Source organism: Eucyclogobius newberryi, unplaced genomic scaffold, assembly GCF_026437365.1.
Source record: "Eucyclogobius newberryi isolate DKJ021-1_F unplaced genomic scaffold, fEucNew1.0.hap1 SCAF_7, whole genome shotgun sequence".
In the NCBI taxonomy this organism is placed as follows: domain Eukaryota; kingdom Metazoa; phylum Chordata; class Actinopteri; order Gobiiformes; family Gobiidae; genus Eucyclogobius; species Eucyclogobius newberryi.
Window position 1 is genome coordinate 7,246,929 of NW_027316389.1, and position 23,615 is coordinate 7,270,543.

General features: G+C 42.4%; 2 protein-coding genes and 1 pseudogene across 2 annotated transcripts; all 3 read left to right on the forward strand.

The window, feature by feature from the left end:
* Nucleotides 1-912: 912 nt before the first annotated feature.
* LOC140349317 (uncharacterized) lies at nt 913-10,843 on the forward strand (annotated as a pseudogene).
* A 1,500-nt stretch (nt 10,844-12,343) lies between these two features.
* Nucleotides 12,344-12,896, forward strand: LOC140348952 (lactose-binding lectin l-2-like). The gene has a single exon (XM_072435126.1). It carries the CDS (start codon nt 12,347-12,349, stop codon nt 12,842-12,844), a length of 498 nt encoding a protein of 165 aa, XP_072291227.1. The 5' UTR covers nt 12,344-12,346; the 3' UTR covers nt 12,845-12,896.
* A 7,378-nt stretch (nt 12,897-20,274) lies between these two features.
* Nucleotides 20,275-20,826, forward strand: LOC140349115 (lactose-binding lectin l-2-like). The gene has a single exon (XM_072435340.1). The coding sequence runs from the start codon at nt 20,277-20,279 to the stop codon at nt 20,772-20,774; it is 498 nt and encodes a 165-aa protein (XP_072291441.1). The 5' UTR covers nt 20,275-20,276; the 3' UTR covers nt 20,775-20,826.
* Nucleotides 20,827-23,615: the final 2,789 nt, after the last annotated feature.

The following is a 23,615-nucleotide window of genomic DNA, read 5'->3' on the forward strand; positions in this document are numbered from 1 at the left end:
TGTGGCTGGTGCGACTTATACTTCAGTGCGACTTATAGTCCAGAAAATACGGTATGTCCATTTTGCTCCGTACACTATAGACACTATAAACTGAGTGCGATCCCTGCTGCGTTGTACAACTCACTCACTCTCTTTGTGTCATTTTGTCAGTGTGACTTCATGGCTGAGGCGTGATCGCACAAACTTTTAAGAACATTTTAAGAAAGTTAATTTTCACTCGTATTATTTTTTGGGAAATACCAATTGCAGCTGTTGTTTATGTGTTCTCAAATGAAGCTCCGAATCCCCTTGTAATTGTTTCGATCGAGCACAAAGCCTTTGTTCCGGTCCAAGCTTTTTTCCTTGACGACTTTACAATGCAGCAGTTGTGACAAACTCAAGACAATCTCCCCCCGTTTACTTTTTTGCACTCGACGACGCGGGGATACGCTCTCATCTATTATTCTAAACGGGAGCATTTTAAAAAGTTTACGGAGGTAACTTTGCGCAGAGTTTTTATTTCCAAAGACAAAGACTTCTTGTTAGTGTCTTTTGGTACGGGCGTATTGAAGACTGTGAAGCACTAAATGTACTTTGGAGTTTCAAACGCTTTAGACAACTGTTTTCTTTTTTTCGTTTCCCGCAAAATGTTAGAACTGCAGCAGATAGAGCTTATTGGCGCGGTAGTGTCAGCTTGAATGTCTCTGGGGTCTCGTCCCGGTGGAACACGCCTACAGACGCCCAAGCAACCTCCTCTCGACTCTACTTTGAACTCCTTACTCCATTTTGCCCAGCGACTCTGAACATGAAACTGACCAACTAAACTTTACCTGTGGTTATTCACCTTATTACTCTCATTTTCACTCCTGACTGCTTCTATTTCTTTCTTTTTTTAAAGGATTTTTTTTGGCCCGTTTGGCAGTACGGTGTGAAATGGGAATGAGACTGGGGAAGGACATTGCGGCCAACTGTCGAAAGCTGGATTCAAAGCGACGCGGCGGGTTTCTCACATGTGCTTTCCACTCACCCATCGAGCTGCACGACGGGTCCTATTTTTAGTGGAAAACTAGAGAAAGTCTCATTTTAGTTGTATCTCTATTCGACCAGAAAGTCTCATCGATTCAGACTCTATTTTACAAAAGAAATACAGTCAAGGAGTAGCATCGGTGCGTACCTATGTTCCCCATTACCTATGTTCCCCGTTACCTATGTTCCCTCGTACCTATGTTCCCCGTTACCTATGTTCCCCGTTACCTATGTTCCCTTGTACCTATGTTCCCCGTTACCTATGTTTCCCGTTACCTATGTTCCCTCGTACATATGTTCCCTGGTCCCTATGTTCCCATGTACCTATGTTCCCATGTACCTATGTTCCCCGTTACCTATGTTCCCTTGTACCTATGTTCCCCGTTACCTATGTTCCCTCGTACCTATGTTCCCCGTTACCTATGTTTCCCGTTACCTATGTTCCCTCGTACATATGTTCCCTGGTCCCTATGTTCCCTCGTACCTATGTTCCCTCGTACCTATGTTCCCATGTACCTATGTTCCCCGTTACCTATGTTCCCTCGTACCTATGTTCCCCGTTACCTATGTTTCCCGTTACCTATGTTCCCTCGTACATATGTTCCCTGGTCCCTATGTTCCCTCGTACCTATGTTCCCTCGTACCTATGTTCCCATGTACCTATGTTCCCCGTTACCTATGTTCCCTTGTACCTATGTTCCCCGTTACCTATGTTCCCTCGTAGCTATGTTCCCTGGTCCCTATGTTCCCTCATACCTATGTTCCCTTGTACCTATGTTCCCCGTTACCTATGTTCCCTCGTACCTATGTTCCCTCGTACCTATGTTACCCGTTACCTATGTTCCCTCGTACATATGTTCCCTGGTCCCTATGTTCCCTGGTCCCTATGTTCCCTTGTACCTATGTTCCCCGTTACCTATGTTCCCTCGTACCTATGTTCCCCGTTACCTATGTTCCCTCATACCTATGTTCCCTCGTACCTACGTTCCCTGTTCCCCCTTTTCTATAAACGGGGGAACATAGGAACCTCCTCTGGTTCCACATCCCCATAGTTGTGCATAAATGTATGGTTTTACAGCATAATGTATAGCAGCATATACGCCTAACCCAGATCTAGGGGAACATACAGTAGGTACCAGGGAACATAGGTCTGACCCCAGCATCAAACATGATCGCCACGGCACAGAAAGTCACAAAATATCACAGGAAAAATAAACCACACGTTTTACAATGTTCTTGAACCTATCATTGGACACTACAGATTCCAATTGAATATATCTTTTGTAAATCATTGCAGGCGCTGACAGCTCAGTGAGGCCCAGAGATGGTCCGCCCTATGTTCCTCTAGACCCTGGTTGGGTTATATGCTGCTATATATTATTCAGTAAAACCACACATTTATGCACAACTATTGGGGATGTGGAATCTGAACCAGTAGCATATTCTATCATTTGAGGAGGTACCGGGGAATATAAGTATGCACCCGGCACATCGAAAAGGAATTAGGAGGAGGAATAAAGTTTGTAACTGAACTGACTTTCAGGAGATCGGCAAGTTTCCTCACAATTGCTTTGTAAATGAAAATGCGCCAACGTCATTCTCTATAAACCGCCATCGATGCAGCAAAATCATAAAGAGCGCGGTGACGAGCTGGCCCGGAGTCGAACCTGGGACCATCTTGCTTTCCCACAATGTGCCGTTAAATCCGCCTCCACCGCACGGCCAGTTACAACAGCCCGAAGCAGGCGCAGCAGAGTCGGCGCCGGGGAAAATTGACCACCACAAACGCAGCGGCTCGTGTCAAGCTCTCAGCCGACACCTCCGATACGGCGAGCCTCGCCCACACGCCGCGCCGCTCACCGCTTTCGGGGGGGGTCGGACCACTTTGTATTGAGACATTTCCGCGTCCCTGAACCGGACCGACGGCAAACACACGAGCGATAAGTACGAAGAGACGGAAAGAGGAGGAAAGGGTAATAAGTCCAGACCGGAAGACATCCAAAGACCCATGACTGAAACGAACACATCAATATCGCCCCCGACGCTATTAAATCAGTTCCAAAATGAGACGTTAGAGACGCGTTCACGAAGACGCCGTCCCGGGAGGTGGGGCCAATGAGGAGGAAGATAAGTGGAGCTCCAACGTCTGTTACAGGGACATGAAAGTATAAAAGACCATCGTTGTTTCATCGTTTGTGAAGAAGCATCAGCACTAAAATACATTTGATAACGTATTCAGTTTGACACAGTTCAATCGGAGCGCTACTGTATTCTGAATATTTGGAATACTGTCTCGTCGAGTTGCGTTATAATATAGCGAAAAAACCACAACGTACTGTATTTTACCACTGTTTGTTGGTTAATTCTACAATAATGCCATGCAGTTTTTGCCCTATATTACATCAAGTTTGGTGTTTGAGTAACTGGAATCCCAACACACAACTGTAACATTTTGAATATGTATTTTTGATTTATTTAGAAACTTCCGAAAACCTCGGAACCATGACAAACAAACAACTTTCTGGCAGTTGTTTCTCCGTCCAACTATCCTCTCGCTATGTGTCTCGCTTTCAAGATGAATCGCTGATATCCTTCGCTCTCATTTCCTCTCCCAAATAATCTTCCCATCTATAAAGTTTCGATCGCGTTTTTCAGTGGTCACTTCACTTCGCTCTCAAATCTCGACTCTTTCTTCCGTTTTATCAAAGACCGCTAATGCTTTTGAGCTTAAAATACGACTCTCTTTGATCGAAATGATAGCCTGATAATCAGCATCTCTGGCCCAGCGATATTTGGAAACTCTGAAGGGCATGACTTTATCTATTCAACATCTTGACAACATGAAAACCCCGTCTCGTGGCCTCGTGTATCAAAGCGATTCATTAAAGCCGTTGGAGATGTCATCTTCAGAACGCGCCCGGGTAATTGATGAGTTTAAGACAAACAAATTGAAAGATGTGACTTTGACTGCAGTTAAGAGCCTTACAGTGGAGCGCCGCCCTTGTGACGAGCGGGCGGGGCAGGCGGAGGGAGGCGCTCGGGCCGACACAGGAGCTGGAGTGGCTAATGTGGATCTATGGAGCCGGACAGGGTCAGCGCGGTGCAGCCGACTGTGTTTTAGTGCAGCCGTAACCTCAGACTAATGACCAAGGTGAACGGCGCTGCGGGGAAAGGGAAGCAGAAGGAAAGTGGCTTTTCACGGCCGTGCCACTGTAAAGATCTGCACGGTTCATGGACATGGAACTGTTTTATATTGTTGACAGTCGGGGGTGGATTGTTACGAGTGCTCCAGAGTCTGAATGGTACATGGTCCAATCAGAGTACTGCATTCTGAATACTTTCACTTTGATATATCACATCCTATTCTGCCTGACCAAACACCTCAATGCAAACCTTTTATTTTAGTGCAGTCACTGTAGAAACATATTCAGGCAAGAGATGGAGTTAAAAAATAATCCCTCTTTAAACAGAAATGCAGGTTTAAGGTTCAATTTAGCCGTAATATACAACAGTATTTTGAATCCTTGGGGCGGGATCAGCTTTGGCCAGTCAGACGCTAATCTGGTGCTAAGTGATGAGGGAAATACAGTCAGCTAACAATAGGATTTCTATGGCCATTACAGGACTGTTAGGGTAAACAAAGAGGATTAGTTTCAAGTGAAACTGTAAACCGAACAGGCTATTAGCATGAGGCTCCACCCGATGGGCAGGGCTTACTCAGTAATACTTGAGTTCAGAGACCAAATCTGTAGCTTGAGAACGACTCTTGGATGAGAGTCGAAATGTCGAAAATACAACTGAAACTTTTTTCTACAATGGAAAACTCCTGGACGATTGAGGGATTACACCGTCTTAAAGTAACTGTATTCTGAATAACGCCAAATGGAAGAGGAACCAAAATACAATTACAAGAATGATCATTCTGAATATGTGCACAAACTACAGCTGTACGTTTTTGAAGAGCTGGGACTCACATGGTTCCTAACGATGTGATACAAGGACGCACGGCTCAACATACAAAAATGTCACCAGTTTGCTACACAGGCTAAAATCAATATATTCAGCAATATATCACGATCTTTAAAGAACCACATTCATTTTAACAGTATTACACCGCAACCTAATTATACACCCATTCATCAAAAAAGTCGCACAGTCACAGGTAAACCACAGCATCAGGATGAGAATATGTCAGTATTTCCGCACATCCACACTTTTTGTATGTTAAAGAAATGGCCAGTCTTTATTTCTTTTCACTTTCATTATAAACTTTTGTTCCGTCTTTTGTTTTAAACCACAATAATTGGATCCTAACTGCCTGTGCTTTGTCCATCGATATCAATTCCTGGCGCTGAGTTTCCTTGAATCTGAGTTCCAGCTCATCGCGCCTACTTCCCGTGGTTAAATTGTGCATTTATACTCCCCAACAGTCCTTCCAATAAAGGCGCTTTGGCACGGCAGCGTATCATTCAGATTGACAAGAGCCATTGAAGTGAACTTAAGTCCACACACCGCCCTATAAATAATATTGCATCCCGCTCTGGCCTGGAGGGTCTGTAATGAGCCCCACAGCTTCGCTTTTGCCTTCAGCCATTTTGACACCAGTGGATCCAGTCAAACCCTCTGCGGTTCAGTGGGCGGATGCCGACATTTCTGCGAGTTCGGATCAATCAAATGTAAATTCTACTTAAACCTGGGTAAGAAGGCTGGTCCTGAACGCGAGAGAAAAGAGCGGTGAGTGTGGGAACGCCTCGGGCCAGGGGTTCTGAACAACCGGTGCAGGGGCCGGTAGTTGTACGCAGACTGGTTTTGGTGAGTTATTTGGATGTTCTGGGGTAGAATTGTTATTATCGTCATTGCTTTCTGTGCCAGCAGGGTTTGTTTACCGTGTGAAATCGAGGTGGAGTCGGTCTCAAAGCGCTGATGTCGACGCAGAGGCTGGTGTTTGTGCAGAAAATGTTGTGGAAATGAAGACTGTGTGGAAGTCAACTTGACCGCCCTTGTTCATCGCTCTCTTGTAATAATTGCAGGCCGAGTAATTAATTTCTTCTGTCCTAAAGCAAGTACACCAGATTCTACTGTGGATTATTCCACTACTTTTAAACCTTTGAATACCTTTGCTTTGAGTTTTATCTCTGGGCCTGGTGTATGCTTTCACTTTGGCGGTTTGACTCTGCGGCTGTAATCATTAAGCTATATCAGCATTGTAAAACCTTCTGATAAACCCCTTCAGCTTTAATAAACTTGTTGTGAACTTCCTTCTGTGTCGCAACATAATCTTATTTTCTTACAGTCATTGTAATTCAAGTAAATCATAAATGACTGATAAAGTTTTTAACCTGGAGCATAGGACAGCCCGACAACAGAGAAGGATCTGACAGTGAATGGAACGATATTGAAGAAAAAACTCTCATTTCCATCAATTTGTGCATTACAACTAGTAACTCATGATAAAATATCACTTCAACAGAAAATGTTATCTTTTCTTCTTCAAACTCGTGCACTAACTTTTCTGGTGGAGCGTCTGCCATCTGTTTGTCTCCATCGCGATATTACATTGCCAAAATACATAATCACGTTCAAAAATACATCATTCATCTTATTCATCTCAAAGGCGACAAACAGATGATTCCACTTTTTTACATCTTACAACTAGTCCCATAGTTAAACAAAACTGTAACTGGACAATTTGACAAAAAACTGGCATTTACTTCAGTCATTGCAGTTAAAAATTTTAGGCCTCATCTTGTCTTCCTGCTGTCCCACTGAATACTCTGACCACTTTCAAACATTTGAATACGTTGCTGCCAAACTCCAATGCTTCTTTGGAGTTTGTGTGTCCCTGGCTTTGGCCTCTCCTTCTGGGCTCAGTGAAGTGCAGCTTGAGCGTGGAGCCTGCCCCATGTTCTGGTACAGCTTCAATAATCACTGTTACAAGTACGTGTCCACTCATCTTGGGTCAGAAGCTAAACTTTGCTATCAACCTGTTATCGGGTTATTTTTTGGCATTTTGTCTGTACAAATTATATACTTATGTAGTATTTCTTGACCCGTAGGTTGTGTGGGTTGTGCTTTATGTGTGTTTTATGGTGCTTTGCGTTAGTTTTCGTGGCTAAACTGTCTGTTAGCTCCGAAAAGAAAAAAAACGACAACTCCCGATACCACTTCTGGTCACGTGGCTTACGTACGTTGCACGTCACGCACGCACTGCGTCACTCGAACCAATCATGCGCTTGCCTGGCCGATATCAGCTTCCTGTGTTTCTCCGTGCACGGTGTTGGGAGAGACAACAGGACGGCTGAACCAGGTAAGCTTTGTGAGTAAAACACACGCTTTTAATCACTTTATTGTGCACCGGTTTTAAACTCGAGTGTATGTTCATAGACGCCTTATCAGCCGATGCTGGATTTTTAGAGCGCAGGAAAGTCTGTCTGTGGTTTCTTGTTGTTGTGCTACATATTGATTTGATTGTTATGACCCCGAAGAGAGGTTTAAACATATTTAAAACGGACACGGAGACGAAGACAATTTTAAACAAGTTTATTAGGTTTACCAAATTAAATGCCAAATTTCGAACCCCCATGCCCTAAAAATCACCCCAAAGTTATAAAAAGAAAGGTGGACCTGGTGGGCCAGCCAAACAGAAATAAAATAGGAGCGACACCGGGCCAGCCCCGTATAGGGCCGTCGAAGCCGGTGCCGACACCTCAAACTAAAGCACAAAAATAAGACACACAAAACCCCCTATCTAGCCCCAAACAAAACAGGCTAGTGCTACTGCTAGTGAGAGCCAGCTGGGAGCAGGCGAGCCGAGTGTGTCAGCGAAGCAGGACCGTAGCGGGATGGGCGGAGCCGAGCTGAGAGAGAGCGATGAGCCCATCCGGTCTCCAATTTAAAGGCTGCCGGGCGCGCACCCGCGACCGGGAGCCAATCTAAAAAAAACTAAACAGATTAGACAAAAAATGAACAGACAGAATATTTTTATCACCAATAGGGAGGAAAAGTGCCCAAACCTAAATTGATTGTTGATATAGTTATATATATATTCATTACCCATACCAACCGGTTATTTATCTTAACGAAAGGTATTTATGTAATGTTTTTTTAACAATAATAATTAACATCACGTAGTTTCTTGAAACTAGCTGTTTTGGGATGGTATAATGTCTGTATCTTCGTGTTTTTTACTGTTTTGTTTCCCTTTTCAGAATTGGCGCTCACAGCTGGATTTGATCAAAAACTATGCAGAAGTCCAATGCATTACAGCTTCGACTTTGCACAGCAGGTACTATTTATTACACATCATTTACTTAACTTCACTTTATTAAATGTACAATAAAGTACAAATGCAGAATTGCAATTATAGATCGCTATAGATATTAGTATTATTTTGTCTTACGCTAGCTGTTTTCATTTTATCTTTATTTTCCCCCTCCATTCCTTATTGAGAAATGAGAGGTTCTGTCTATAGGTGATTTTGTTTATAAGAGTTCCTCTATTAAGAGTATTTTTTTAAACTTCCTATACGTTATCTGTCCTTTTCCTCTGTATCAACCTGCGTTGCAACAATGAAATTTCTCCATGTGTGGACAATAAAGGAATATCTTATCTTATCAAATGTCACATGTCTAATTCCTTCGCTCTCTCCCTCTGTCTTCTACAGATACTTTCCCTCAAACCCTCTGCAGCCGGTCAGCACGGAGAGGCGCGCTGACTCCGCGCGCAGAGGCGCGCTGACTCCAGGCGCGCTCAGCACAGAGCGACGCGCGCCGGGTCAGCACAGAGCGACGCGCGCCGGGTCAGCACAGAGCGACGCGCGCCGGGTCAGCGTGCCTTTGCGCACGGGGTCAGCACAGAGCAGCGCGCGCGCAGCTTCCGAAGATCAAGAGTTATCAGCACTTCAGGTATTTATATTGTAACTCTCACATTGTGTTAAAAAAAAGAAAAATGTACGAGTGTTTTATGTTAAATAGTTTGCCATTTCTTAAATGTCCTGTTATTTGTTTACAGCTTTGATGCCAAGAGACCAGCTTGCAAAAAGTCAGAACCTGTGGAATTTCAGCTACTACGCACTACAGCTGTTCTGCCTCCGGTTGACAATCTCCATGTCCTGGTCCCACCTGGACTGAACATTGACAGGCAGACCTACCTGCATGAAAAAATCAGACCTTTCTGTGCTGACGAGGCAAAAGACATCACATGCCCAGCGCCGAGAGTCACAGCACAGAAGAGGATGTGGCTGTGATCTCTGATGTAATTGTACATATCATATCTATTATCTCATTAATTAATACATTTTTATGATGTACATATCACCACTTCCTATTGCACTACATAACTTTATACCTTTATATTTCATTATGTACATATCATGCCGTTTAGTGCTCAGTGTTCAATGTTTTGCTGTTTGTGTTGCACTGAATCACCTGTGAATTCTGTTTATTGACAAATGGCAATAAACCCTATTCCGATTCTGATTCTTGGATTATAAAAGGCCCTGAATAGCATCAAAGTATTTCCATTTCAATATAGTAACTTCTAATTCTGATTCAAGTCCAGTTCAAATCAACAACAACAACACTCCTCTTGAGTCTTGAGTGACAGCTGTAGGGGGAGGTGGTGTCAGTGTGACAGGGGGGAGGGCTTATCTCAATGAGATGCAAATGAGCTCCGCCCCCCTGTGACTCTGGCCTCACTCAGGTGAGAATCTTTAGAGGCCGTTTTCTCAGTGAAAGGTTTTGAGAGTTGTTTACATTCAAATGACCACAACTTACTCAAATATTATCAGATCTACATGAGTGAGACATCATTGGAAAGCTTTGAATTCACACTTTCAGAATCTGTGAATAACTCAAAATGTCTCCGGGTAGACATGTAACTGGTTTATCCACGGTCAGTCACATATATATACACACACACACACATATATATATATATATATATATATATATATATATATATATATATATTCTTGTATATACTTCTTAGAGTCATAAATTGCCATGATACCTCACTATTCTTTATAACTCAACAGTGAGAACATTACACTACAATGAATCGGACATTTAAGAAAGATATTTCTGAGATCTCAACATAATAAATCCCTGCAGGGAAAGTTCTGAGTTCAAACAGTTGTGCTATCCTCACAGCAGTGCATTTGTTTAGGCACAATATCTCCACAGCCCTTTTTTTGCCCTATAAAAGAAAACATACGATAACTGCCATTCACTGAGCTCTTGTGTTTTCTGCTCATCATGCAGTTGTCCCGTGTCTGCTCCTGGGTGTGTCCCTGGTGCTCCTGGGTGTGTCCCTGGTGCTCCTGGGTGGCCTCTCCTTCTGGGCTCAGTGAAGTGCAGCTTGAGCGTGGAGCCTGCTCCATGTTCTGGTACAGCTTCAATAATCGCTGTTACAAGTACGTGTCCACTGATATGACCTGGGCTGATGCAGAGCTGCACTGTGTGTCCCAGGGAGCCAACCTGGTGTCCATCCACAGCCCTGAAGAAAACAACTTTGTGAAGACTTGAATCAGCAATTTTGATATCAGCCAGGGACCAACTTGGATTGGACTCCGTGACATCCACAAGGAAAGAGGTTGGATGTGGTCTGATGGTTGTCCAGTGGTCTTTACCATGTGGCACCATGTGCAGCCTGACGATTATCAAGGACAGGAGAACTGTGCGGAGATCAACTGGGATGGACACGAACGATGGAATGATCGTTATTGCTTAGATACAGCTCCTTCTGTTTGTGCAACACGCAAACCTGTGTGTTAGCATGATACTCAGCACTGTGGATCAAGTTTGTTCCCAGACAAACAACAAGCTGAGCAATACAAAACTATGCAAATGCCTTCTGTTTTCATGCTGTTTGTCTTTTCCCTTTTAGTATAATACTTGACACACATTACCATCACCGGTGTCCAGTATAAAAAGTATCTACTACCATAACTAATGTATTGATGCGTGAAATGTGGGGATTTTCATTTTCAGAATTTCATGCATTCTAGTTAATCCGTTTCTCAATGTTTCTTGACTTTTTATTGATGTATTTGTTTATTTTTTGTTGCAGGAACTGAAACTACTCTTCCCACCTCAGTATTATGGAACTGTGTGTTGCCCCTTATTGGGTCCAATGTTGGACAAAACTGTATAATGTAATTTTAAACTAATATTTATACAGTCAATAATTGCAGGCCGGGTAATTAATTTCTTCTGTCCTAAAGCAAGTACACCAGATTCTACTGTGGATTCTTTGAAACCTTTGAATACCTTTGCTTTGAGTTTTATCTCTGGGCCTGGTGTATGCTTTCACTTTGGCGGTTTGACTCTGCGGCTGTAATCATTAAGCTATATCAGCATTGTAAAACCTTCTGATAAACCCCTTCAGCTTTAATAAACTTGTTGTGAACTTCCTTCTGTGTCGCAACATAATCTTATTTTCTTACAGTCATTGTAATTCAAGTAAATCATAAATGACTGATAAAGTTTTTAACCTGGAGCATAGGACAGCCCGACAACAGAGAAGGATCTGACAGTGAATGGAACGATATTGAAGAAAAAACTCTCATTTCCATCAATTTGTGCATTACAACTAGTAACTCATGATAAAATATCACTTCAACAGAAAATGTTATCTTTTCTTCTTCAAACTCGTGCACTAACTTTTCTGGTGGAGCGTCTGCCATCTGTTTGTCTCCATCGCGATATTACATTGCCAAAATACATAATCACGTTCAAAAATACATCATTCATCTTATTCATCTCAAAGGCGACAAACAGATGATTCCACTTTTTTACATCTTACAACTAGTCCCATAGTTGAACAAAACTGTAACTGGACAATTTGACAAAAAACTGGCATTTACTTCAGACATTGCAGTTAAAATAGGCCTCATCTTGTCTTCCTGCTGTCCCACTGAATGCTCTGACCACTTTCAAACATTTGAATACGTTGCTGCCAAACTCCAATGCTTTTTTGGAGTTTGGTCTCTATGTTTATATACTTCTTTGGCTTTTGCTCTGTAATCTGCTATTTATACATCGATACACCATATCAACATCATAAAACATGCCTTACGATAAGCACTATAATACATTTAGGAATGTGAAACTAGACAAGAGCATTATTTTTGGTTCCTTTATCTTTCATTGGAATAATAATACACTATAATATACAATAATAATACAAAGTCACTCATAAATGGTCCGATGAAGACTTTTTTTAATCTCCGACATTTAGTGTTGGCACAAATTAGGTCAAAGTCTACTGCATACATGGCCTATAAAACACCTCCCACAGTTTGACAGATTATCAGTCTGCTCTTGAGGTCAACATGGTCGTCATGCAGTTGTCCCGTGTCTCCCTGGTGCTCCTGGGTGTGTCCCTGGCTTTGGCCTCTCCTTCTGGGCTCAGTGAAGTGAAGCTTAAGCGTGGAGGCTGCCCCATGTTCTGGTACAGCTTCAATGGTCACTGTTACAAGTACGTGTCCACTCATCTGACCTGGGCTGATGCAGAGCTGTACTGTGTGTCCGAGGGAGCCAACCTGGTGTCCATCCACAGCCCTGAAGAAAACGACTTTGTGAAGACTTTGATCCGCAATTTTGATTTCAGCCAGGGACCAACTTGGATTGGACTCAGTGACATGCACAAGGAAAGAGGTTGGATGTGGTCTGATGGTTGTCCAGTGGATTTTCAAATATGGAGTGAAGGCGAGCCTAACAACTACAGTGGACATGAAGACTGTGTGGAAATCAACCACGGTGTACAAAACAATTGGAATGACCGCCCTTGTTCATCAACTTATCCCTCTGTCTGTGCAACTCGTAAAACTGTGTGTTAACATCAGTTCTGCGATTCAAGTCTGTTCCAAGGCAAAACATTGTACTTAACAAAACCATATTGTTCTGTTTGAATGTTTTTACATTCTATCCTTATCATACAATACTTAATAAAGCTGTTGTGAACTTACCTGCTGATACTTTTCTGTGTAAACACTCCCAGACAGACGCTTAAGGAGACACATGATGCTTTCATCAGGTACTTGAAAATATTTAAATAGATCATAATTTGACATTTTGTTCATTCACAGTAATAGAAACAGGCCCATTGGCTTCATGTTCAAAACTGCAGAACGGATGAGCCTCTTCATAGTTAATTTCGCTGTAACAAGCAGCAATTGCCATTTCCATGTTTTATTTTTGAAAAGTGACTATGTGACATTTTAGAGTCCTACATGTACCACTTAAAGGCGGTATGGACGATTTTTCGGCGATTTGAGAACGCAGGCGGAAGTGCGCATGCGCACTCCCCCGTGCGGACCGATACAACACACACGTGCGTTTGTTTATTAGCGCAACGGAGCTAATCGCATCGCTCGTCTCCCGTAGATTTCTGTCCACTTCTGCGTCAGCTCGAACTGTCTTTCTCCGTCTTCATTTTGCCCCGTACACTGAGGGAACTATATTATGATAGATCCATGCGCTTAGGCACGCGGAAACGTGGGGACGAGTCTGACGCGGCTGCAGGTGAGCGATAGGTGCGTTTTATGATTGATACGTGGCAGGACAAATGATTTATCCACGCCACGAGGGAATATGATAAAAAATTTGCTGAAAAAAATCGTCCATACCACCTTTAAAGTCTTATTTTTGTAATATTCCCAACTAACTACAGGGATAGTTAAAATAAGCTCTTTAAAGCTGATTATGCAACTGTCGCCTGTAATGTGTGTGTATATATATATATATATATATACATATATATATATATATATATATATGTAGAGGAGACTGGGGATGGTTGTAATGCTTCGAGCGCTCACAGTGTAACTTATATTAATGGCATTTGTATACAGTCTTGTCTTCTCAAACATTGATGATATTTGGCTATTTTGGCATTGATCAGACACAACAATCCCAGACTTCATTTCCAATTGCTCCAACGTGGGGGTCGTGACAACCATCCCCGCAGGTCAGATGATGTTTAGCTCAGCGTATTAAATAAATCGTTTGACAGATAGAAAGCTGAAAAGGCATTACATTTACAAGGAAAGGTCATGGATGTGGTCTGATGGTTGTCCAGTGGTCTTTACCATGTGGCACCATGTGCAGCCTGACGATTATCAAGGACAGGAGAACTGTGCGGAGATCAACTGGGATGGACACGAACGATGGAATGATCGTTATTGCTTAGATACAGCTCCTTCTGTTTGTGCAACACGCAAACCTGTGTGTTAGCATGATACTCAGCACTGTGGATCAAGTTTGTTCCCAGACAAACAACAAGCTGAGTAATACAAAACTATGCAAATGCCTTCTGTTTTCATGCTGTTTGTCTTTTCCCTTTTAGTATAATACTTGACACACATTACCATCACCGGTGTCCAGTATAAAAAGTATCTACTACCATAACTAATGTATTGATGCGTGAAATGTGGGGATTTTCATTTTCAGAATTCCATGCATTCTAGTTAATCCGTTTCTCAATGTTTCTTGACTTTTTATTGATGTATTTGTTTATTTTTTGTTGCAGGACCTGAAACTACTCTTCCCACCTCAGTATTATGGAACTGTGTGTTGCCCCTTATTGGGTCCAATGTTGGACAAAACTGTATAATGTAATTTTAAACTAATATTTATACAGTCAATAATTGCAGGCCGGGTAATTAATTTCTTCTGTCCTAAAGCAAGTACACCAGATTCTACTGTGGATTCTTTGAAACCTTTGAATACCTTTGCTTTGAGTTTTATCTCTGGGCCTGGTGTATGCTTTCACTTTGGCGTTATGTCGGTGTAATCCCTCATTCGTCCAGGCGTGTTCCATAGTAGAAAAAGCTTCAGTTGTAGTCATCTGGACTCAGTTTGAAAAAATAGACGTTTCGACTCTCATCCAAGAGTCATTGTCAATAACAGGATTTAGGTCGAGAACTCCGATATTAATACTGTTCTGTGGTAAGACCCGCCCATTGGGAGGAGCCTTCCTGAAGTAGAAAGAGTTGTTTGTTTCAACAGAAACTCCCCTTTGTATCTACCGAGCTAGCCTATTCAGAATCTTAATGGGCTATTAGAATCCTCTTTGTCTTTGTGAGACCCTGGCTCGACCACCCTGAGTACCTGATTAGCATCTGAATGTCCTTTACCTTTCCAGGGGTTCAGAATCCCATTATAAATAACAGGAAGATGAAACCTAAGCCCTCCATTTCTGTTTAAAGAAGGTCTTTCTTTTTTAACAAAAATAGCTTCCTTGACTCCTCTTTCAAACCATCTTTTCTCCCTGCTTAAAACCTTCACCTCACCGTCTTCAAACGAGTGATTAGAGGCTTCAAGATGGAGATGCACGGCACTCTGAGGTCCTGAACTTGTATTTCTTCTGTGCTGATAAAGCCTCTTGTGTAGAGGCTGTTTCGTCTCACCTATGTAATGTTCTTTACAACTTTCTTCACTGCATTGGATCGAATAAACTACATTGCTCTGTTTTTGAGTCGGCAACTTGTCCTTTGGGTGAACCAGTTTTTGTCTTAAAGTGTTTCCTGGTTTAAAATAAACAGGGACTTCGTGTTGTCTAAAAATTCTCTGCAATTTTTCCGACAGGCCAGACACATAAGGGATAGAGACACCCTTCCTTCTCTGTTCAGTTTCCCTTTTGTCCTGCTTCTTGGTTCTCTTCACTCTGTTGAGAGCCCAAGCGGGGTAACCACAGGCTGAGAGGGCATTTCGGACATGTTTTTCCTCTTTCTTCTTGCCCTCTGAGCTGGTGGGCACACCTTGAGCTCTGTGTTGTAAGGTTCTGATCACACCCAGCTTGTGCTGTAGTGGGTGGTTGGAACCAAAGAGCAAATACTGGTCCGTGTGTGTAGGTTTCCTATATACTTCTATTTGGAGTTTCCCGTCTTCTCCTCTGATCGTGGAACAATCAAGAAAGGCCAAGCGATTCTCCTTAGCGTCTTCTCTTGTAAACCTGATATGTGGGTCCACAGCATTGATGTGATCAGAGAAGGTTTCCAGCTCTTGTTTCTTGATTGTTACAAAAGTATCATCGACATAGCGGAGCCACAGTTTTGGGGCTATGCCTGAGAATGAGGACAGTGCCTTCTTCTCAAAGTGCTCCATGTACAGGTTGGCCACTATGGGAGAGACGGGCGAGCCCATGGCACAGCCATGAATCTGTCTGTAAAATTGTCCCCGGAATTGAAAGTAAGTGGTGTTCAGACAGATGTCCAACAGTTTACATATGTGTTCAGGTGTCAGTTTGGTCCTTTCCTGTAGGGTGGTGTCTTCCTGCAGTCTGATCCTCACTGCTGCTACTGCATCAGAGGTCGGGATGCAGGTGAACAGGGACACAACATCATATGAAACCATGAGGTCATCTGGGTCCAGTTGGAGATGTTTCACTTTATCCACAAAGTTGTGCGTGTTTTCCACATGATGTTCCGAATTCCCCACAAGCGGAGCCAATATAGTTGTTAAATGCTTGGCCACATTGTAGGTGATGGAATCTGTGCTGCACACTATGGGTCTGAGTGGAACCTCCTTTTTGTGTATTTTTGGAAGGCCATAAATGCAAGGCATGGCTTCACCAGGATACAGTCTGTAATACAGAGGCCGGTCTATCACTTCCTCTTTTTCCAGCCTTTGTAAACAGTCTATCACTTTCTTCTTGTAGCCACTGGTCGGATCTCTTTTCAAGCGCTCGTATGTGGTCGTGTCCTCGAGGAGGGTGTGGACTTTGGCTTCGTAATCAGCTGCGTTGAGAATCACAGTGCAACGTCCCTTGTCTGCTGGGAGGATGTTGATGCTATGATCTTTTTCCAGTGCTGAAAGTGCTTTCCTCTCTTCAGCTGTGATATTTGAAGGCGGTGGTTTGGCACTCTTCAGGGTCGCTGTGACCCGTAACCTCAGGTCTGTAGCCTCCGATTCAGTCATTTTGTTGTTCCTAATTGCCGTTTCAGTGGCTGTGATGTAGTCCTCTGTAGGGATGTGTTTAGAGGTGACAGAAAAGTTGAGCCCTTCAGATCGTGTTCTGACACAGGCAGAAAAGGAGGTGCTCTCTAAAGGGCTCAACTTTTCTGTCACCTCTAAACACATCCCTACAGAGGACTACATCACAGCCACTGAAACGGCAATTAGGAACAACAAAATGACTGAATCGGAGGCTACAGACCTGAGGTTACGTGTCACAGCGACCCTGAAGAGTGCCAAACCACCGCCTTCAAATATCACAGCTGAAGAGAGGAAAGCACTTTCAGCACTGGAAAAAGATCATAGCATCAACATCCTCCCAGCAGACAAGGGACGTTGCACTGTGATTCTCAACGCAGCTGATTACGAAGCCAAAGTCCACACCCTCCTCGAGGACACGACCACATACGAGCGCTTGAAAAGAGATCCGACCAGTGGCTACAAGAAGAAAGTGATAGACTGTTTACAAAGGCTGGAAAAAGAGGAAGTGATAGACCGGCCTCTGTATTACAGACTGTATCCTGGTGAAGCCATGCCTTGCATTTATGGCCTTCCAAAAATACACAAAAAGGAGGTTCCACTCAGACCCATAGTGTGCAGCACAGATTCCATCACCTACAATGTGGCCAAGCATTTAACAACTATATTGGCTCCGCTTGTGGGGAATTCGGAACATCATGTGGAAAACACGCACAACTTTGTGGATAAAGTGAAACATCTCCAACTGGACCCAGATGACCTCATGGTTTCATATGATGTTGTGTCCCTGGTCACCTGCATCCCGACCTCTGATGCAGTAGCAGCAGTGAGGATCAGACTGCAGGAAGACACCACCCTACAGGAAAGGACCAAACTGACACCTGAACACATATGTAAACTGTTGGACATCTGTCTGAACACCACTTACTTTCAATTCCGGGGACAATTTTACAGACAGATTCATGGCTGTGCCATGGGCTCGCCCGTCTCTCCCATAGTGGCCAACCTGTACATGGAGCACTTTGAGAAGAAGGCACTGTCCTCATTCTCAGGCATAGCCCCAAAACTGTGGCTCCGCTATGTCGATGATACTTTTGTAACAATCAAGAAACAAGAGCTGGAAACCTTCTCTGATCACATCAATGCTGTGGACCCACATATTAGGTTTACAAGAGAAGACGCTAAGGAGAATCGCTTGGCCTTTCTTGATTGTTCCACGATCAGAGGAGAGGACGGGAAACTCCAAATAGAAGTATATAGGAAACCTACACACACGGACCAGTATCTGCTCTTTGGCTCCAACCACCCACTACAGCACAAGCTGGGTGTGATCAGAACCTTACAACACAGAGCTCAAGGTGTGCCCACCAGCTCAGAGGGCAAGAAGAAAGAGGAAAAACATGTCCGAAATGCCCTCTCAGCCTGTGGTTACCCCGCTTGGGCTCTCAACAGAGTGAAGAGAACCAAGAAGCAGGACAAAAGGGAAACTGAACAGAGAAGGAAGGGTGTCTCTATCCCTTATGTGTCTGGCCTGTCGGAAAAATTGCAGAGAATTTTTAGACAACACGAAGTCCCTGTTTATTTTAAACCAGGAAACACTTTAAGACAAAAACTGGTTCACCCAAAGGACAAGTTGCCGACTCAAAAACAGAGCAATGTAGTTTATTCGATCCAATGCAGTGAAGAAAGTTGTAAAGAACGTTACATAGGTAAGACTAAACAGCTTCTACACAAGAGGCTTTATCAGCACAGAAGAAACACAAGTTCAGGACCTCAGAGTGCCGTGCATCTCCATCTTGAAGCCTCTAATCACTCGTTTGAAGACGGTGAGGTGAAGGTTTTAAGCAGGGAGAAAAGATGGTTTGAAAGAGGAGTCAAGGAAGCTATTTTTGTTAAAAAAGAAAGACCTTCTTTAAACAGAAATGGAGGGCTTAGGTTTCATCTTCCTGTTATTTATAATGGGATTCTGAACCCCTGGAAAGGTAAAGGACATTCAGATGCTAATCAGGTACTCAGGGTGGTCGAGCCAGGGTCTCACAAAGACAAAGAGGATTCTAATAGCCCATTAAGATTCTGAATAGGCTAGCTCGGTAGATACAAAGGGGAGTTTCTGTTGAAACAAACAACTCTTTCTACTTCAGGAAGGCTCCTCCCAATGGGCGGGTCTTACCACAGAACAGTATTAATATCGGAGTTCTCGACCTAAATTCTGTTATTGACAATGACTCTTGGATGAGAGTCGAAACGTCTATTTTTTCAAACTGAGTCCAGATGACTACAACTGAAGCTTTTTCTACTATTTTCACTTTGGCGGTTTGACTCTGCGGCTGTAATCATTAAGCTATATCAGCATTGTAAAACCTTCTGATAAACCCCTTCAGCTTTAATAAACTTGTTGTGAACTTCCTTCTGTGTCGCAACATAATCTTATTTTCTTACAGTCATTGTAATTCAAGTAAATCATAAATGACTGATAAAGTTTTTAACCTGGAGCATAGGACAGCCCGACAACAGAGAAGGATCTGACAGTGAATGGAACGATATTGAAGAAAAAACTCTCATTTCCATCAATTTGTGCATTACAACTAGTAACTCATGATAAAATATCACTTCAACAGAAAATGTTATCTTTTCTTCTTCAAACTCGTGCACTAACTTTTCTGGTGGAGCGTCTGCCATCTGTTTGTCTCCATCGCGATATTACATTGCCAAAATACATAATCACGTTCAAAAATACATCATTCATCTTATTCATCTCAAAGGCGACAAACAGATGATGCCACTTTTTTACATCTTACAACTAGTCCCATAGTTAAACAAAACTGTAACTGGACAATTTGACAAAAAACTGGCATTTACTTCAGACATTGCAGTTAAAATAGGCCTCATCTTGTCTTCCTGCTGTCCCACTGAATGCTCTGACCACTTTCAAACATTTGAATACGTTGCTGCCAAACTCCAATGCTTTTTTGGAGTTTGGTCTCTATGTTTATATACTTCTTTGGCTTTTGCTCTGTAATCTGCTATTTATACATCGATACACCATATCAACATCATAAAACATGCCTTACGATAAGCACTATAATACATTTAGGAATGTGAAACTAGACAAGAGCATTATTTTTGGTTCCTTTATCTTTCATTGGAATAATAATACACTATAATATACAATAATAATACAAAGTCACTCATAAATGGGCCGATGAAGACTTTTTTTAATCTCCGACATTTAGTGTTGGCACAAATTAGGTCAAAGTCTACTGCATACATGGCCTATAAAACACCTCCCACAGTTTGACAGATTATCAGTCTGCTCTTGAAGTCAACATGGTCGTCATGCAGTTGTCCCGTGTCTCCCTGGTGCTCCTGGGTGTGTCCCTGGCTTTGGCCTCTCCTTCTGGGCTCAGTGAAGTGAAGCTTAAGCGTGGAGGCTGCCCCATGTTCTGGTACAGCTTCAATGGTCACTGTTACAAGTACGTGTCCACTCATCTGACCTGGGCTGATGCAGAGCTGTACTGTGTGTCCGAGGGAGCCAACCTGGTGTCCATCCACAGCCCTGAAGAAAACGACTTTGTGAAGACTTTGATCCGCAATTTTGATTTCAGCCAGGGACCAACTTGGATTGGACTCAGTGACATCCACAAGGAAAGAGGTTGGATGTGGTCTGATGGTTGTCCAGTGGATTTAAAAATATGGAGTGAAGGCGAGCCTAACAACGACAGGGGAAATGAATACTGTGTGGAAATCAACCACGGTGTACAAAACAATTGGAATGACCACCCTTGTTCATCAACTTATCCCTCTGTCTGTGCAACTCGTAAAACTGTGTGTTAACATCAGTTCTGCGATTCAAGTCTGTTCCAAGGCAAAACATTGTACTTAACAAAACCATATTGTTCTGTTTGAATGTTTTTACATTCTATCCTTATCATACAATACTTAATAAAGCTGTTGTGAACTTACCTGCTGATACTTTTCTGTGTAAATACTCCCAGACAGACGCTTAAGGAGACACATGATGCTTTCATCAGGTACTTGAAAATATTTAAATAGATCATAATTTGACATTTTGTTCATTCATTTTGGCATTGATCAGACACAACAATCCCAGACTTCATTTCCTATTGTTCCAACGTGGGGGTCGTGACAACCATCCCCGCAGGTCAGATGATGTTTAGCTCAGCGTTTTAAATAAATCGTTTGACAGATAGAAAGCTGAAAAGGCATTACATTTTGCCTAACATATCCATCACATAACATAAAATGTGTTGAAAATAAAATTCTACAGCCCTGAAAATCCTCATGTGGGACCAGGGAGTATCAAGTTAAACACTGATATATGAATATGATTGTCCTATTTGGTCCCTGATTGACAGAATTGGAGCTGTTACAATAACAAACCCCGTGTTACAACCAGGTTACAACCTCTAGGAAATGATGTAACACAAAATACAAACATACAATGTGATACAAAATGTACCAGCTTGGAAAAATGTAATGGAATAGATACATGTTTTAGATATAAATAGATTAATTTGAATGAATCTAGTTTGAAGGCACTAGTGAGAAGAACATGGACTGAAAAACATAAGCACGCTGCGTTATTGTCTACAAAAAAAGATTCTTCACCGCCACAGATTAGCCAAAAATAAGACAAAATTAAAGCCGCAAGCGTCAATGATCGGCCCTCGCCACGCCGCTACGCCGCAAGAGGAGGGGGCGCCAACGCGCCCCAATGGTCCTTTTATTACGCCTACTGCTGAATCTGTGACACTGTCACATCTTCTCCCCTTTGTTTTACCATTCAAAAAGCAATTTTATCTTGAATTCTTGGCAAAATGTGCGGCTTTGCCGCACAGACACCGTGACTCTTTGAATAATGTGGATACCTTTTGATGGTCCACCCCTGAAGATGAGTCTCACCAAATTTCAGGTTAATAGGGCTAACGCCCTGGGAGGAGTTTGTGAAAGTATAAAGTGTAAACATGTTCTGGCGATTTCCCCATTGGAATAACGTGGGAGGTTTTGGTCATTGCTACGGCAAAGCCATAACAATTATGACATGGGTCTCATTGACTTTTTTGATGGGGATGCCAAAACTGAGTTGTGTGTCAAATTTCATATAATTTCGCAAAACTAAACATTTAACCTCCATATAAAATCTGTAGGGGGCGCTGTGGCGCCAAATTAATTTATTTCACTTCAAGTAGGTTTAGGGCAAAGAGTTTAACAACTGATTCTAATTTGACACAATTCGGACTTTATCTGTGCAAACGGCAGAAATGTTAAATTTGGGAGATTTCTGAAATTCTAGCTAAAGTTTGCGGCTTCGCCGCTCAGAGACCGTGACAGGTATCAATGTAATTTGAAAAAAAAATTGATGTCCCACTCCTCATTTTCACCATTTTCACCAAATTTCAGCTTTTTAGAGCCAACGCCCTGGGAGGAGTTCGTAAAAGTACGACGTAGATACAGAAGAAAAGAACAGATCACTTATAGGAAGTCTGAAAAACACTTTCAGTAGAAGATCTCCTATAAACAAAACTCCCATAGACAAATAAATAAATACATAAATACCATTGCATGTGATCACGACAGTAATTGCACATGAATATGTGTCACGACGGCACATAGATTGCACATGAATTTCACAGTAATTGCACATGAATCACGACAGTAATTGCACATACGACAGAATTGCACATCAGTATTAGGTTAGGTCAGTATTGCGAGTGTTCAGGACTAACAGTGTTTGTTATAAAGTCTGACAGCAGCAGGAAGGAAAGACCTACGAAACCTTTCCTTCAATCAAATGGAGGTTGCGAGATGCCCGTAGCAACAGCGCCGACCAGTTCAAAAAAGAAAAAACATGAAACGCTTAATCTTTGGCCTAGGCACAAGAGACTTGGGACAGTGATAGAGCTACCTTTGACCTCTGACCTTTGAGGAGTAAAACGCACCTGGCAGCATCGCTCTATGATAAACAGGAAGTCAGCCATGTCAAATCAAAGTGGCACCGCCACGCTTGACTTTTCTTTTTTTCAAAATCGTACTTGTTCTAGGTTTTTTGTCCGATCGAGCTCAAAACAACACCTTTTGCATCTAAAGCCATTGAAATTTAATAAATACTCAAAAGAATGTTGATATTCTTTATGGTCTCCGCGTAACACGCCCTCAAAAAAGGCTTAATTTCCTGTTTTTTCAAGGACAAGTCACGCCTATTGGAATTGATCTGCGGAGCTCATATTTCACTCACTAGTGCGTTTTTATGGTCTCAGTGGAAATAAATACCCATGTAACAAATTTACTCTATAGAGCCCCCTACACATTGTGTGAAAAACTCAACATTGTCTGATTTGTTTGAAACTCATGGTTTCTCCTCGAGACGCCATGAAAAAAGTGCATCGCAGAAACTGTATTGTGTATTTTCACAATTGGCCAGCAAAGGCGCAATGAATGCCTTCACTTTCTCTTCCTCTTTTATTTTGATGGCACATTTCCTCTCGTGCCGCAGTCTTAGCATTAGCATTAGCGTAAGAATTATTATTCTTTAGGCTTTATTCTTTAAACTTTATTCTTTAGGCTTTATTCTTTAGACTTTATTATTTAGGCTTTATTCTTTAGACTTTATTATTTAGGCTTTATTATTTAGACTTTATTATTTAGGCTTTATTC